The 13,548-nt window shown below is 49.8% G+C and overlaps 2 protein-coding genes across 2 annotated transcripts in view; both read right to left on the bottom strand.

The window, feature by feature from the left end:
- Positions 1-209: 209 nt before the first annotated feature.
- LOC106728284 (disintegrin and metalloproteinase domain-containing protein 30-like) lies at positions 210-2,608 on the bottom strand. The gene has a single exon (XM_014550099.1). The coding sequence runs from the start codon at positions 2,606-2,608 to the stop codon at positions 314-316; it is 2,295 nt and encodes a 764-aa protein (XP_014405585.1). The 3' UTR covers positions 210-313.
- A 5,863-nt stretch (positions 2,609-8,471) lies between these two features.
- NOTCH2 (notch 2) overlaps positions 8,472-13,548 on the bottom strand; it is a 96,935-nt gene continuing 91,858 nt past the window's right edge. Inside the window, exon 34 of the mRNA XM_014550098.1 lies at positions 8,472-12,986. Coding sequence (XP_014405584.1) covers positions 11,598-12,986 — 1,389 coding nt within the window. The 3' untranslated portion in view covers positions 8,472-11,597. The remainder of the gene's footprint in view (positions 12,987-13,548) is intronic.

Genomic DNA, 13,548 nt, shown 5'->3' with positions numbered 1-13,548 from the left:
GAGGGAAAGGCAAAGGATCCCTCTGTTTGCTGGGATTCTGAGAGGCAGGACTCTGCTCTGACAGCCACTGTAATTGCATGAGACTCACACCATCCAGAGCTTTAGTTCAGAAAAGCCACCAGGGGATCCCTCTCAGGACACGCCAACCTCGCTCACGAACTAGGCCAAGCGAACACTAGGCAAGCAAAGTGCACTGGTTTGTCTCCCAAACAAGAATATCATTTATTTGCTGATCAAAACTAGAAGGAAAAGTAAGTAAAAAAAGAATTGGAGGAAGAGTTAGGAGCCTTTGGATAAACAATAAGCTTCTTTCCTATGTGAGCATGTGTTCGGAAGCGACTGTGGGTTTCCAGGTTACTTTTTTTTTTGGTTTGTATGTTACTTGAATTTCTTCATCTTGCCTTGAATTATCTATCTCCGTGTTAGTAGGTGGTTTTCTTTTTTGTTTGAGTTTTGATAAATCTCTAGTCAATACCCTGAGAATCACTAAAGTCACTGAGAGGGCGAACAAAACAACGCGTAACATCAAAAGGTACACGATCCTTAAGGAGGCAGGCACCTTCAACTCCACCTGTCTCGGCGGCCCGCTATCAACGCTCCCTCCATACCCTTGGTCCTCACAGAACGGAGGCGCCCAGCCGTACACGCAGTGGCAATTTCTGTTATTGTTGCAAAAGCCTCTGTCATTGCAATTCTCAGGCACACAGTCAATCTTCAGGATGGAAGTATCCACACAAGTTCTGTTCCAGCATATCTGGCCCTTGCCACAGGAGGTGCCATCATGGATTACACCCAAGTCAGGAATCCCCATGGATACCATGGCCGGATGGTAGCCTAGGCCCCAGCACAACAGATTTTCATTCTGCAGATGAGTAGAAACCACACTCATGTGATCTGGCATGTCAGGGAGGGTTGGGACGTTTATACACTGCACTCTGCCACATAAGGAATTCTGTTTGGTACACTTTTCATACTGAGCAACTGCAATGATACCACAGTTGCCATATTGATCCCCTATTAAATTAACTGCTTCGTAGCACTGATCTGGAGCCTCCCTGGCATCAGATCCAAAAATGCGTTGGCACTGCATATAGGTGGACCAGCACCCCTTCTGGAAACAACGGGCGTCATACTTGCACGGGGTGCCATCCTGCTTATACGTGTCATTTGGGCAGAAGCTCGAGGTCCCATTGCAGTACTCTGCCAGGTCACATTCGTTTTCTACCTCCCGACACACGTACCCAGATGGACGAAAGTGACATTTGTGGCAGCAAAGTCCTGTGCTACACGTGGCACCCTGTTTGAATTTACAATCTGGTTCGCAACAATGGTCTTTTTCACAGTCCTCTTTCGAACCACAGTCACATTCCTCATTGTCTTCCACAATTTTGTTTCCGCATTTCTTAACCACAAACCCTAGTCCTGGGATGTCAGTCAGACATGTTGCTTTTTGACGTACGTAGTTTATATAATCGTTGTAGCTACAATTACTAAACCCAGTGCGTCCAGTGCCCATGATGCAACTGTGCTGCCCCCTACATTGGCAGTATTGCGTGTCATGCTCCATTCCCACACTATGGCCTATTTCATGAGTCGTCCAAATGGCAGGTAAAAGGAGATCCTTATCTATAATAACACTTCCAGATCCGACAAATTCCTTACCACACACTTTCCCCCAGTGCCATGAATTGCGATCGGTAAAGTTTCCTTGAATGTATATATGTTCCCAATCTGCCGGGATCTTAGAATTTAGGGCATGTGTTCTGTATGCCCTAAATTGGGTTAAAGCCGAAACTATTTTATCATATGAAAGTCTTACTTTGTTTGTAGTCGTCCACACTTCAACACCTTTTAGATGTATTCTCAGACTGATCTCTTGATAGTAAGTATCTATCACCCCAGCCATAAGAATGGCATCATCTATTGCTTGACTCAGATTGGAATTCAAATACAAATATCTATCGTGATCAAAGACCATGGCCAACTCCAAGTACCTTTGGTGTTTAACGCTGTCAGCAAAGTCACTATACCGAGCCATGATGTCAGGCTGGGCCATCTGCTCTTCTTTTTCATCACCAGTGATGCCACAGAGCTGATCCTGAAATCCCCCCTCATTCTTCAGGAGATATATGGCATGTTCAAAACCGGAAGAGGCCCTGAGGGGCTCGATTTGGTAATATTTGGCATCAATTTTCAATATGCCTCGGAGACCCCCCGCGCATGTACTGAGAGTAGCTTCAGAATCCTCAGCTCCTTCCACCACGCCCACATAGTTGCAGTCCCTGGGTATGTAAGGGTGATCCTCCACGAGCTCCCCCTCTTCTGTGTAGGAGAAAACCTGCAGGTGCCGGGGCAACAGAAACCTCTTGGGCCACAGGTGGACGACATGCTTCTTGCCTTGTACCTGCAGGAGGTAGGACATGCGTTTGGTCGTGCCCTGCTTCCCTCCCCGGAAGCTCAGCTTTCTGGGGATGGTGATTTCAGATGAGTCAAACCCCCACTCCGGGTGAAAATTTAAATCCTCGCCAAGGGAGTCAACCAGGAGCAACGCCAGGACCAGCACTGGGAGCAAATGGCCTTGGGAGACTAAGGTCCTCACTGACCTCATGGCACAGCTGTTCCCCAGTGAGTCCGCCCCTGCACTTCCAGGCACGGCCGCTAGAGGCGCGCAGAGCGCGGGGGCTCGCTGGGCAGGGTGTGCTGGAGCGCCAGCCTAGGTGTAGGATGGGTCAGGGCGCAGTTCCTGCCCAAGGCATCTAGTTCGTTTTCTGGGCGGTGCCGTTGGGCGCACGTGGAAGAAACGCCACAAAGGTGCGCGAGAATCCAAGAGAAAGAGAGACTGTTGGCTCGAGGGTCGGTGAAAGTCAGAGAGCAGCTTGGGCAAAGGAGCAGGAGTAGAGAAATCGTGGGAAGAAAGGGGAAGCTGTTCAGGTGACTGTATCCTGTGCCATTTCTTCTGTTTGTACAGGCCCTGGGACAGCCCTGATGTTCTCCACCGGCTGGAATCGGTGTTTATAGGCCTCTGCTCACACCGCCACCACGTGGTTCCCAGTTTCCCACTGGACTCGGTTGCGACAAAGGGCAGGAGCCGGGAGCCTGCAGGAACAGCAGAGCCTGCAGGAGCAGCAGCAGAGCCTGAAAATGTCAGTGTAGAAGCTATACCCTCACCCCACCCGGGGCGGCCCCTGGCTTCAGGCAAGAGAACCTACTGTGACTTTTGACAGTTTGATTAAGAAGGCCTGGGTGGGGGCGGGGAGGGACATTTGTAATTTTTAAAGAAAAAAAGGTTTTCCTTTCGAGGTCTCTTTAATTTATCTTAATTAGAGTTTTTAAGTTTCTTGTATGTGTGCATCCATTCTCTCTTCAGATTTGGGAGGTTTTTGGCTACTGTTTCTTCAAATAGTCTCTTTTCTGTGACTCCCATAATGCATATGTTGTTTCATCTGATGAAATCTAAGTCCTGTAGGCTCCTTTCATTGTTTTCTAATTCTTCCTCTATTTCATTAACTATGAAAGTCCTTTCTCAGTTTGACTCACTCTTTGTTCTGCCTGGTCAAGTTTGCTGTTTAGTCCCGCCAGTGAAATTTCCTATTCAGGTACTGTGTTCTTCATTGACAGAACAGCTATTTGCCTCTTCTTCATAGTTTTTGTTGTTATTGGTAATCTCATTTTTCATGCCACATTTTCTTGAAATTTTTTAGCTACCTGTTCTGTCTTTTAATTCATTGAATATCATTATGACAGTAATTTTGAATTCCTTCTTTTCAAGTTATATATCTTCATTTCTTTGGGCATGGTTTCGAGATGTAATTGGTTCATCCAAACATGTTGTGGTTGCCTGTTTGTCTTGTGTTTTTTTTGTCTTTGGTGTAATGTTTGGGATTTTGGCTTCTGAGAATAAGCCAAGCCTCCCAGACTACTGTCTGGTTTCATAAAGAGTGGACTTTCGCCACATGCCAGGCTAGAGTTTCTGGATATCTCTCAAGTTCTCTCTCTCTCTCTCTCTCTCTCTGGTTGTGTGCATAATTTGTTTGAAGGAGTTTGCCAGTTTCTACTCATGTGCTCCCTCTAGTGTCTTTGTGTAATATTGCAGCCGCTCTGGTGTAGCAAATCACCATCCTGAGGCTCCACCTATTGTCTGACTATGGTGTTGAACGCCCCATACATACCCGCTCAACAACCCAGTTTTTCTCACCTGACATCAAGAGATGACTTCTGTACCCCAGAGCCAGAATGCATATGATTTCCTTCACCATCTGGTTTGATTCAACTAATCACTAATGGGAAAGAGTCTATATTTTAAAAAGTTTATCTTGTCCTCTTTATTTTTATTTTATTTAAAATATATATTTTTGTTGATTTCAGAGAGTAAGGGAGAGGGAGAGATAGAAACATTAACGATGAGAGAGAATCATTGATTGGCTGCCTCCTGCACATCCCCTACTGGGGATTGAGCCCCCAACCTTAGCATGTGCCCTTGACCAGAATCAAACCTGGGACCATTCAGTCTGCAGGCCGACACTCAACCCATTGAGCCAAATCAGCTAGGGCCTCTTTATTTTTATTTATTCTTATTTAAAAAATATATTTTTATTTCAGAGAGGAAGAGAGAGGGAAAAATAAGAAACATCAATGATGAGAGAGAATCATTGATTGGCTGCCTCCTGCACTCCCCTTGCTGGGGATTGAGCCCACAAGCCAGGCATGTGCCAATTTGGAATTGAACTGTGACCTCCTGGTTCATAGGTTGATGCTCAACCACTTAGCCACACTGGCCAGGCAACTACATGTTATTTTCATAATATTAGGTATTTAGGCATTTGTCAGATATTGCAGATATATTTTATTAAAGTACTAGAGGCCCAGTGCATGACATTCATGCACTCAGGGGGAGAAGGGGTCCCTCAGCTCAGCCTGCGCCCTCTTGTAGTCCGGGAGCCCGGGGGGAGGAGGGGGCAGGCCTAAGCCAGCTGTTGGACATCCTTAGTGCTACCGTGAAGGTGGGAGAGGCTCCCATCACCACCACTGCGCTCGCCAGCCATGAGCCTGGCTTCTGGAGTGCAGTGACCACCAGGGGGCAGCTCCTGCATTGACCGTCTTCCCCCTGATGGTCAGTGCACATCATTGCAACCGGTCATTCCACCATTCTGTCAATTTGCATATTAGCCTTTTATTATATAGGACTAGTGGCCTGGTGCATGAAATTTGTGCATGGGAGGGGGGTGTCCCTCAGCCCGGCCTGCACCCTCTCCAATCTGGGACATCCCTCTCACAATCCGGGACTGCTGGCTCCTAACTACTCACCTGCCTGCCTGCTTGATCGCCCCTAAACCACTCTGCCTGCCAGCTTGCTCGCCCCCAACTGCCCCCCCTGCCGGCCTGCTCGCCCCCAACTGCCCTTTCCTCCTGGCCTGCTCGCCCCCAACTGCTTCTGCCTTAGCCCCACCACCATGGCTTTGTCTGGAAGGATGTCCGGAAGGTCTCCCGGTCTAATTAGCATATTACCCTTTTATTAGTATAGATAACCTACAATAGTAAAATGCACAAGTCTTAAGGGAGTTTTACAGACGTATACATTTATGTAATCGCCACCTTCAGACTTCAGAAAGATCTTCTTACCCTCTTTTCAGTCAAGAAGCCTCTCCCACAAAAAGCACCCGCTCTTCAGATCTCTACTTACCATTGGTTTGTTTTTCCTGAACTAGATAATGGAATCACTCAGGGTGTCTTCTTTGGTGTCTGGCTTCCTTTGATCAATATTATGCCAATGACGATTCCTCATATCGTTGCTTTTTTTTTTTTTTTTCATTTCTGTGTCGCACTCCATTGAATGAAGGTACCATAATTCTTCCATCCTGCTGCTTTTGATTCTCTCCAGTTTGGGTGCTCAAAGCCAAAGTAGTGAAGAAGCACACTAGTAAGTAGATCAGGAAAAGATGTTAAATCAGATTATCAATACATCATTGCTTTTATTTTTCGTTCCCCACCTTGACACATCAAAGGAAGGCTGTCAGTAGAAGTTTCTTTTTTAAAAAATCTTTATTGTTGCAAGTATTGAAAGTATTACACATGTCCCCTCCCTATCCCCCATTGACTCCTTCCAGCCTTCCCCTACTCCCTGCCCTGGCCTTCACCACCCCATTGTCTGTATCCAAGGGCCATGCATATATGCATGCAAGTTCTTTGGTTGATTACCTTCCACCCACCCTCTCTCCCCCGCCTTCCCTCTGAGATTCCACCCTCTGTTCCATGCTTCCATGTCTCTGGATCCACTTTGTTCATCAGTTTATTTTGTTTGTTTGATTCCACATGTGAGTGAGATCATGTGATACTTGTCTTTCTCTGACTGACTTATTTCACTTAGCATGATACTCTCCAGGTCCCTCCATGCTGTCTCAAAGGGTAGAAGTTCCTTAGAAATGTCACAGATGGAGGGAGAATGTTTTAGATAATATGTTTGCACCGTCAGATCCACTCTCTTCCTTTCTCTCCCAAGCTCTGCCCGCCAGGAAGTTGACTGTATCAATGGGTCAAATCCAACAGGTTCCTTCATTTTCGGACTTCCTCTTGGATTCAGCAAATAGGAAGTCCAGGCTGGAGGTGGGGTGGGGAACGAAGTCAGGGTATTATTCCCTGGCTTCCTTGCTGGGGGTGGGGTCGTGGGGTGAGGGTGAGGCCATGGCTCATTGTGTTCCTCGATAGAAGTCACGGCTCTTCCTGAGGTACCTTCCAGGTTCAGTGACCTCTCCCAGCCTTCCTCTCTTTGGACCGAAGTGGTCATCACTCTGCTGATGCTAGCCAGGACTTTCTGCACTGCCCACTAAGGTTCACCTCCCCCTCACAATACACACCTCATAACCAGTCCTGTTGTAAATGAGCCCTTCTGGTATTATCCTAATTTGAGTTTGCCCACACTTTTCAGTTGGGTCTTGACTGGTGCAAATGTTTTAAATGTGTCTTGCTGCCCGGCCAGTGTAGCTCAGTGGTTGAGCATCAACCTATGAACCAGGAGGTCATGGTTCGATTCCCGGTCAGGGCACATGCCCAGGTTGTGGGCTGGATCCCCAGCGTGGGGAGCGCAGGAGGCAGCCGATCAATGATTCTCTCTCATCATTGGTGTTTCTATCTCTCTCTCCTTCTCCCTGCCTCTCTGAAATCAATAAAAATATATTTCAAAAAATTAATGTGTCTTGCTAAGCTCCAAAAGAAGGAAAAGTTGAATACCTGCTCTGTATCCCATCCCTCCACCCCCCACGCACACACACCACATACACCCTCTCTCTTCAGGGCCTTTGCAAGGACTTGATTCCTATTTTATTTTTAAAAGACTGTCCTGCAGGGGAGCACTCACAGAGGCAGAGGCAGTGACAGGCTCGCAGTTGCTTCCCCCTTTGCCCATCGCCCAGGGGCCGGTTGGTCTTGATCACCATCACGTTCTGAAGAGGAACTCAGCACCTCTCCTTGGGCTGGGAGGCTTGTTAGCTGCATGACTGCGTGACCAGGGCCTGGAGTCCAAATCTACAATCCCAGCTATGTGACTTGACAGGCGTGGCCTCCAGCCTGCCCTCCTTCCTTGGATCTCAGGGCTGGGAGGGCCCTGGATTCTCCCTGCCCCATCGAGGGCTGGGGGTTCAGGCTGGAAGTGGAAGGGGGAGGAGGAAGGTGGAGAGCGGGCCAGGTCCCCCGGAGCAGGTTTCCATGGAGCAAGTCTGAGTTCCCAAAGTCTGAAGAGGAACCCCAGCTCTGAGAGGCCAAGACTCGAGCGAGGCGTTCCTTAGCGCGCAAAAGCATTTTCTTCCCACACCATTACAAAACCCAACATGAAGCTCCCCACATGTATTATATATGTTTATATAAAACCATAACCCTCCCAGGATAACCATATGTGCTGTCAATTGTGTTAAAACGTTATTTCGGCAAATATGCTATGGAAATTGATAGGAGGCGGCGAATGCCACAGATATCACCCATGTCAAATATCTGTGTCCAAACATTCACTTGACTGACCCTGCAAGTAAATGAATAAACTTGGTAACATACTTATATGCAAAATACTATTTTGTAACCGTATAGATTAAATTCTATATACAATCTGAGGAATAATACTGCACACTGGCGGTTTGGGTCCCAGCCCCACCAGCATTACTCAGTATATCCTAACCCTCAGCTCTGCCTTTGGCAAACACCTCCATTTCCACTGGAAGGCGCTGTATCCTGAGCCACTGTCTGTCACCAGCTGGTGCAAAGGAAAGGGACTCAGTCTCGCGATGCTTCCTATGTGACAGAAGCGCCTTCCTCAAAAGCACTGATTTCGGATCTGCCTGGAGAGAGAAGAAAGGAAGCCCCGTGCCCGGCCCTCCCTGTGGGGCCCAGAATGGAAAGCGAAGGATTTCTCTCGAAGAAGAAGGAGGGCACGAGGTCGTCACCACAGGACCAGGATGAAGCAAAGGGAAATGAAAACCACCACGCCATTGAGTTTGACATGTAACTGCTTTTATTTTGTGATAAAAATGCTTTCATATAAATTTCATCTTAACTACTTTTAGAATGAAACTTTGAAAAGTAAAAACAAAGTGTGCATTTTCCTTACTATGCCTAGTTAGGAATATGCAGTCATTTTATTGGTTATGGGCCTTCTCATACAAACATATAATATCACCCTTAAGAGAAATGTACACAAGGAAGGAGCATAGTACCAGAAAGTTAGGGGTGGAGCCTCAGGGCATAGAACCGTCCAATCAAAGGGTCATCATGCATTCAATGTTATCGGTCAAGGCCAAATTCCTGAAGCCACCTGCCGACAGCACACTCCACCTTTGGTTCCTTTCTGTGCAAGAACTGTGGGCTACCAAACTTAATAGTAAGATGACATAATGGACTTGAGCATCATAGCTGGTGGCTCTTACACTAAAGACTTTCAGTCTCTTTTGCCCTCAAACCCCTCCCTCCCTCGCCATCAAGTTAAGTCAGCAAATGATGCTTCACACAAAACAGAAGAAATAAACAAATAAAAAAATCTATCCCCAGAGGATGACAGAAGAATCAAAGGAAGAATTTATAAAAATAAACCAAAAGTGGGGGGTTGACCTATACATGGTATAAAAGCTCTGTCCCCTTAAAAGTTCGTCTGCCATTCAGAACCAAATGAGAAGGTGAGTCTCCAACTCACCATCTCTTCTATTAGATATGATACAACTCAAAGGTCCTTATAATCTCAGAAACCGACCAGTGCCTGAAAGGCGAAGCCTGTGGTCTGTGACGGCAGCTTTCTCGTTCCTTCCCCGAAACCCAAAGGGCTGCACGGAGAAACAAGCGAGTGAGGCCTGCAGTGCTGGGAGAGGGAGGTTATCAAAGATTCAAGCTGCTGGATCAGAGGTGATGCTTTCGGTAAGCGGGGCCGGTGCGGGGCTCCATGGTGAGTCAGACAGGTGACCCCCCCACCTGTGAATTAACAAATGCGGCCAACGACAGAGTCAGCAGTTAGAGTGACAGAATGTTACACACTATGAAAGGGGCTGGTAGAGTTGCCACCTGAGAGAATAAAATGCAGAATGAATAGACAATCTGCTTATATTAGAGCAGAACTAATTCTTTTTCTTGGCTCATGAACTTGGGCAGGACTGAAAAGCATCCTTTGTAGACTTCCCTGCTAACAGACACACTGGGCTCCTCTGTACGGGGCCACAGGCAGATAAAGCAAGTAAGTGGGAGGCCCTGGTGAACACTCAGCCACAGCAGGAATGAAGACTGTTATTCACCCCAAAACAGAGCAGGCAACGCCCCTACTAATGTCTACCACCTGCTCCGGGGAACTGATCTCCCCAGTGCCATGACAGCATAGCACCAGGTCGATGTGACAATTATTTGCCGACTCAGGGAGAAGGGGGCCGGGGGCGGGGGGACTATCCTTTAGCTTCCTACTTCTGGTGTTACCTAGAACACTCCTGCCCCTGACCCAGGGTCAAGCAAGCTGCCAAGACCACAAATACAAAGAGCAGACTTAGGTGAGATGCATTTCCACACTGAACACGAGGGTGTCGAGGACAGTGAGTCTGTAACTGTCCATTGTCATCTAGACGGTGACTCTAGGAAAGAAAAATGTCCCTGATAAGCTTGTTAGTTACCTAAAAGGAGATGTCATGACTGCTTCAAAGGAAATGGAATGGTGGCAAGAAGTAGCAAGGGCTGCCTCGTCGTTCCTCCCTTTCCAAGGGACTGGCCTTGAACCTAGAGAGCAAGGCCAAGGCTCCATTTCCTGCCCTTGAAAATAAATCCCTGTGTTCGGTGAGAACCTACTGGGGGCACCAGTAACTCAGCCCCTCCTGTGCGGAAGGAAGACTGGTGAATGGGCCTGTGATCAGAAAGAGAATCAGGAAACGAAGGGAAGACGGCTGCCACGGGCTGCCCGGAGCCGAGGCCAGTTCCATTCTAGAAGGTGAGAGAATATCGTCTGAGAGATTTTCTTCTGTGAGGACCAATGGAAGGAAAGGCTCAATATACAGACAGCTTTGTCTGCTGGGTGAGTGAGGGGAGCCCTCGAGGGTTCTGCTGGCGGGGAGGCGCGCACAGGCTTCCCACGGGAGTCAGTGCGCTGCTGGGCAGGGAGGGGAGGCACCTGCCAGTGGGAACACATCTTGCATCAGTGAGTTTATCTCTTGGTCATTCCAACATTCTGAGTCCTGGTGGGTTTTTTTTTTTCAAGGGTCATAGTACCCAACTGCCAAGGGTAAAACTGCACGCTGACTAGGCCCACGAACAGAAAGACGGACTCTCACCCTTTCTCCCGTAAGGTTTCCATGAAGCCCTGCGTGCAGGCCAGGGAGCTTGGGAGCATCCTGAAGGGATCTCCTGTCCCAAAACGGGGTTCAAAGAAAAATATTTTGCTCCTCTTCCAGGAATGCTGTCAGGCAGGAGGATGCCGAATGTCCGTTTTCTAAAGAAACAGGAAGGTTTATGCTGAGAACCAGAACCAAAGTCACCCCGGGAGACCCCCAGGGAGAGTGGAAAACGGGAGGGAAAAGGCAGTGAAAATTACGTTCCAGAGCAGGAATGGTTAAAGGCACAGAGGCCGGGCCGGTTCCGTGCTGATGTGGCTGCGAACACAGACAGGTGCAAAACTCAAAGCACCAAACAGTCCGAAGAATGGCCAAGGCTGAGAGGATGAGACAGGTCAGTCCAGCTAGAATTCCAGGGATAATTCCCCGTGGAATCTTCTCATGGACAGGGCAGGAGCCCCCAGGGCGTACAGCGCAGTCCCAGCTGCAAGAATGTCTGAGCTACAACAGGCATCCGTCCATTCTCCAAGTAAAAGAGGGTAAACATGGTCCCAAGTCTCGTATTCATCTTGCATTTCCAACACACTTGGCTTGATGGGCAAGAGATTAGGAGGCGTGTCGCTCCCTCCCAGAGCCCTGCAGACACCCGCTGACGCTGGTGGGACTGCTTTCCTTGCAGTAGCTGAAAGGTAAGAGCGTCTCCTCTCTTCTGCCTCCAGAAGCTGGTCCCAGAGATTTCTTCATTTCTCTCCCGGATGACCTTCATTTGTCCTCAGCAGCATTTACAATAGGCAGTTCTGTGCCTGCACCGGAGGCAGGCTTTCACGCGTAAACCTGCATGTTGCTGCGTGCTGGCTCAGACATGTGTGTCCCCGGTCCGCGCGGACCTCCTCCGGCCCCCCCGGGAGTGGGGCTGGTGGTCACGTCTGACCAGTCAGAAGCAGAGTGGGGTGACGAACTTGACCACTGGTCAGGAGACTCCGGGGATGGGGTCAGGTAGGGATGCTCCCCCTGCAGGTGACCACTGTGGCTGGGCGTTCGCTCGGCGGCATTGGAGGAAGCGTAACTATGCTGTGAAGGGGGAGTGGGGTACTTGCCAACGGAGGCTGGGAAAGGGTGGTAGGTGGGGAGGATGGTCTGAACGACCTGCCCGTCCTGCTGGGGCATCACGGCAGTGGGGAACGCCATGCTGGGCAAACGAGCCATTTCTGGAATCTGGTACATGGTGGGCATGGGGCCTGCAGCAGCCGGAGGGCAGCTGGACTGAGGCTGGGGCGCCCCGGCGGGTTGGGCAATCCCGCCTTTGGGGATTAGCTGGAAAGTCACGATGGGGGGCAAGGGCTCCCGGGAGGCGGTCATATGCTTCCCTTCCGGCGGCCTGCTCTGAGGAGCTATGCCAGGAGGGGTGCCCTCAGCTGGTGCCAGTACCATACCAAACATCTCATTGTACTGGCTCTCATTCATCTCCATGCGGTTCATCCAGTCTGCCGGGACAGGGACCGGATGCAGCCTACCCACGCTCCCCGCACTGCCACTGCCTGGAGGCACCATGTGGTGGTGGGACAGCAGCTGGCTCACCGAGGGAAGCACAGTGCCGGGCCCGTGCGCCAAAGGCTGGATCTCACGGAGGTTAGAGAAGGACAGTGCATGCTGTGCGTGGACAGGGGCGGGGGCCGCGGCCGCGGCCAGCATGGGGTTGGGCGAGGCCTGTAGGAGGCCAGGGGATGTGATCATTGGGGAGGAGGTGGTGTCGGAAACGTAGGTGTGAGGGGACTCGAGGGAATCGACGGGGGACAGAGTCACGGAGCTCTCCGACAGCTGGGCCTTGTCACTCAGCGACTTCTTCCTCCTGCCACCCTTGGCCTCCTTGGCCTCCTTGGCCAGGTTAGGGAGGCTGGTGGGCACGGCACTCTTGGCGTTGGGCCGTCTGGGCTTCTTGCCCATCGGAGTGTGTTTGAGGCTGAGGAAGGACCGGTTGGGCCCGCAGATGACGGGGGAGAGGGCGGAGGTCAGCACGGAGCCGGGAGGGCTCGGCGCCACGTTGTACTCGTCCAGCAGGCGCACGATGTCGTGGTGCATGCGCTCCCGAGCCACGTCCCGGGGCAGGCGGTCCATGTGGTCTGTGATGTCCCGGTTGGCAAAATGGTCTAAGAGGATCTTGGCGGCCTCATAGCTCCCCTCCCGGGCAGCAAGGAACAGCGGCGTCTCCTCCTGCAGGGAAGGCCCACGAAGAGCACAGTTGAATGAATGACTCTCTTGAGACCAGAGCCATGTTTCTCAATCCTTTTACTATCACCCTCCCCTTAGACATTTTTTCCCAAACTGCCCCCCTGCGTGAAATTTTAATGCCACCGATAGACTGTCTCTCTAGCTATGTGCTGAACGGATATCTATGCTTCAGGCGAAAGAGTACGATTATGTCACCCCAGCCCAGGAACCAATTTTGCCGGTTGCGGGCAGTGTCTCCTTAGGTGGGAATGTGTGAACTCAAGCACGCTGCTGAGGCAGAGCGTCGTAAAAGAGCACTGAGCTCATCAAAGTAGGCGAACGAGTTAGAAATAAGCAAGGCAGCAGGGGAGAACCTAAAGCATGTGCAGAGCAGGGAAAAGTAAAAGAAAGCGGAGAAAGGACATGCACAAAGAAGAACTAAAGTAGGGGGAAGGGAGAAGATGAGCCAGAGAGGGAAGCCTGACCCAAAACTCAGAGGAAGAAAAGCAAACAGGAAAGCACGTGGTGTCCGAGAGCAGAAAAGAAGAGCAGCAGGAAAACAAAC

The sequence above is a fragment of the Myotis brandtii genome, unplaced genomic scaffold, assembly GCF_000412655.1.
Source record: "Myotis brandtii unplaced genomic scaffold, ASM41265v1 scaffold582, whole genome shotgun sequence".
Lineage (NCBI taxonomy): Eukaryota > Metazoa > Chordata > Mammalia > Chiroptera > Vespertilionidae > Myotis > Myotis brandtii.
Note: the sequence above shows the minus strand (reverse complement) of the source record. Positions and strands in the feature narration are given on the sequence as shown.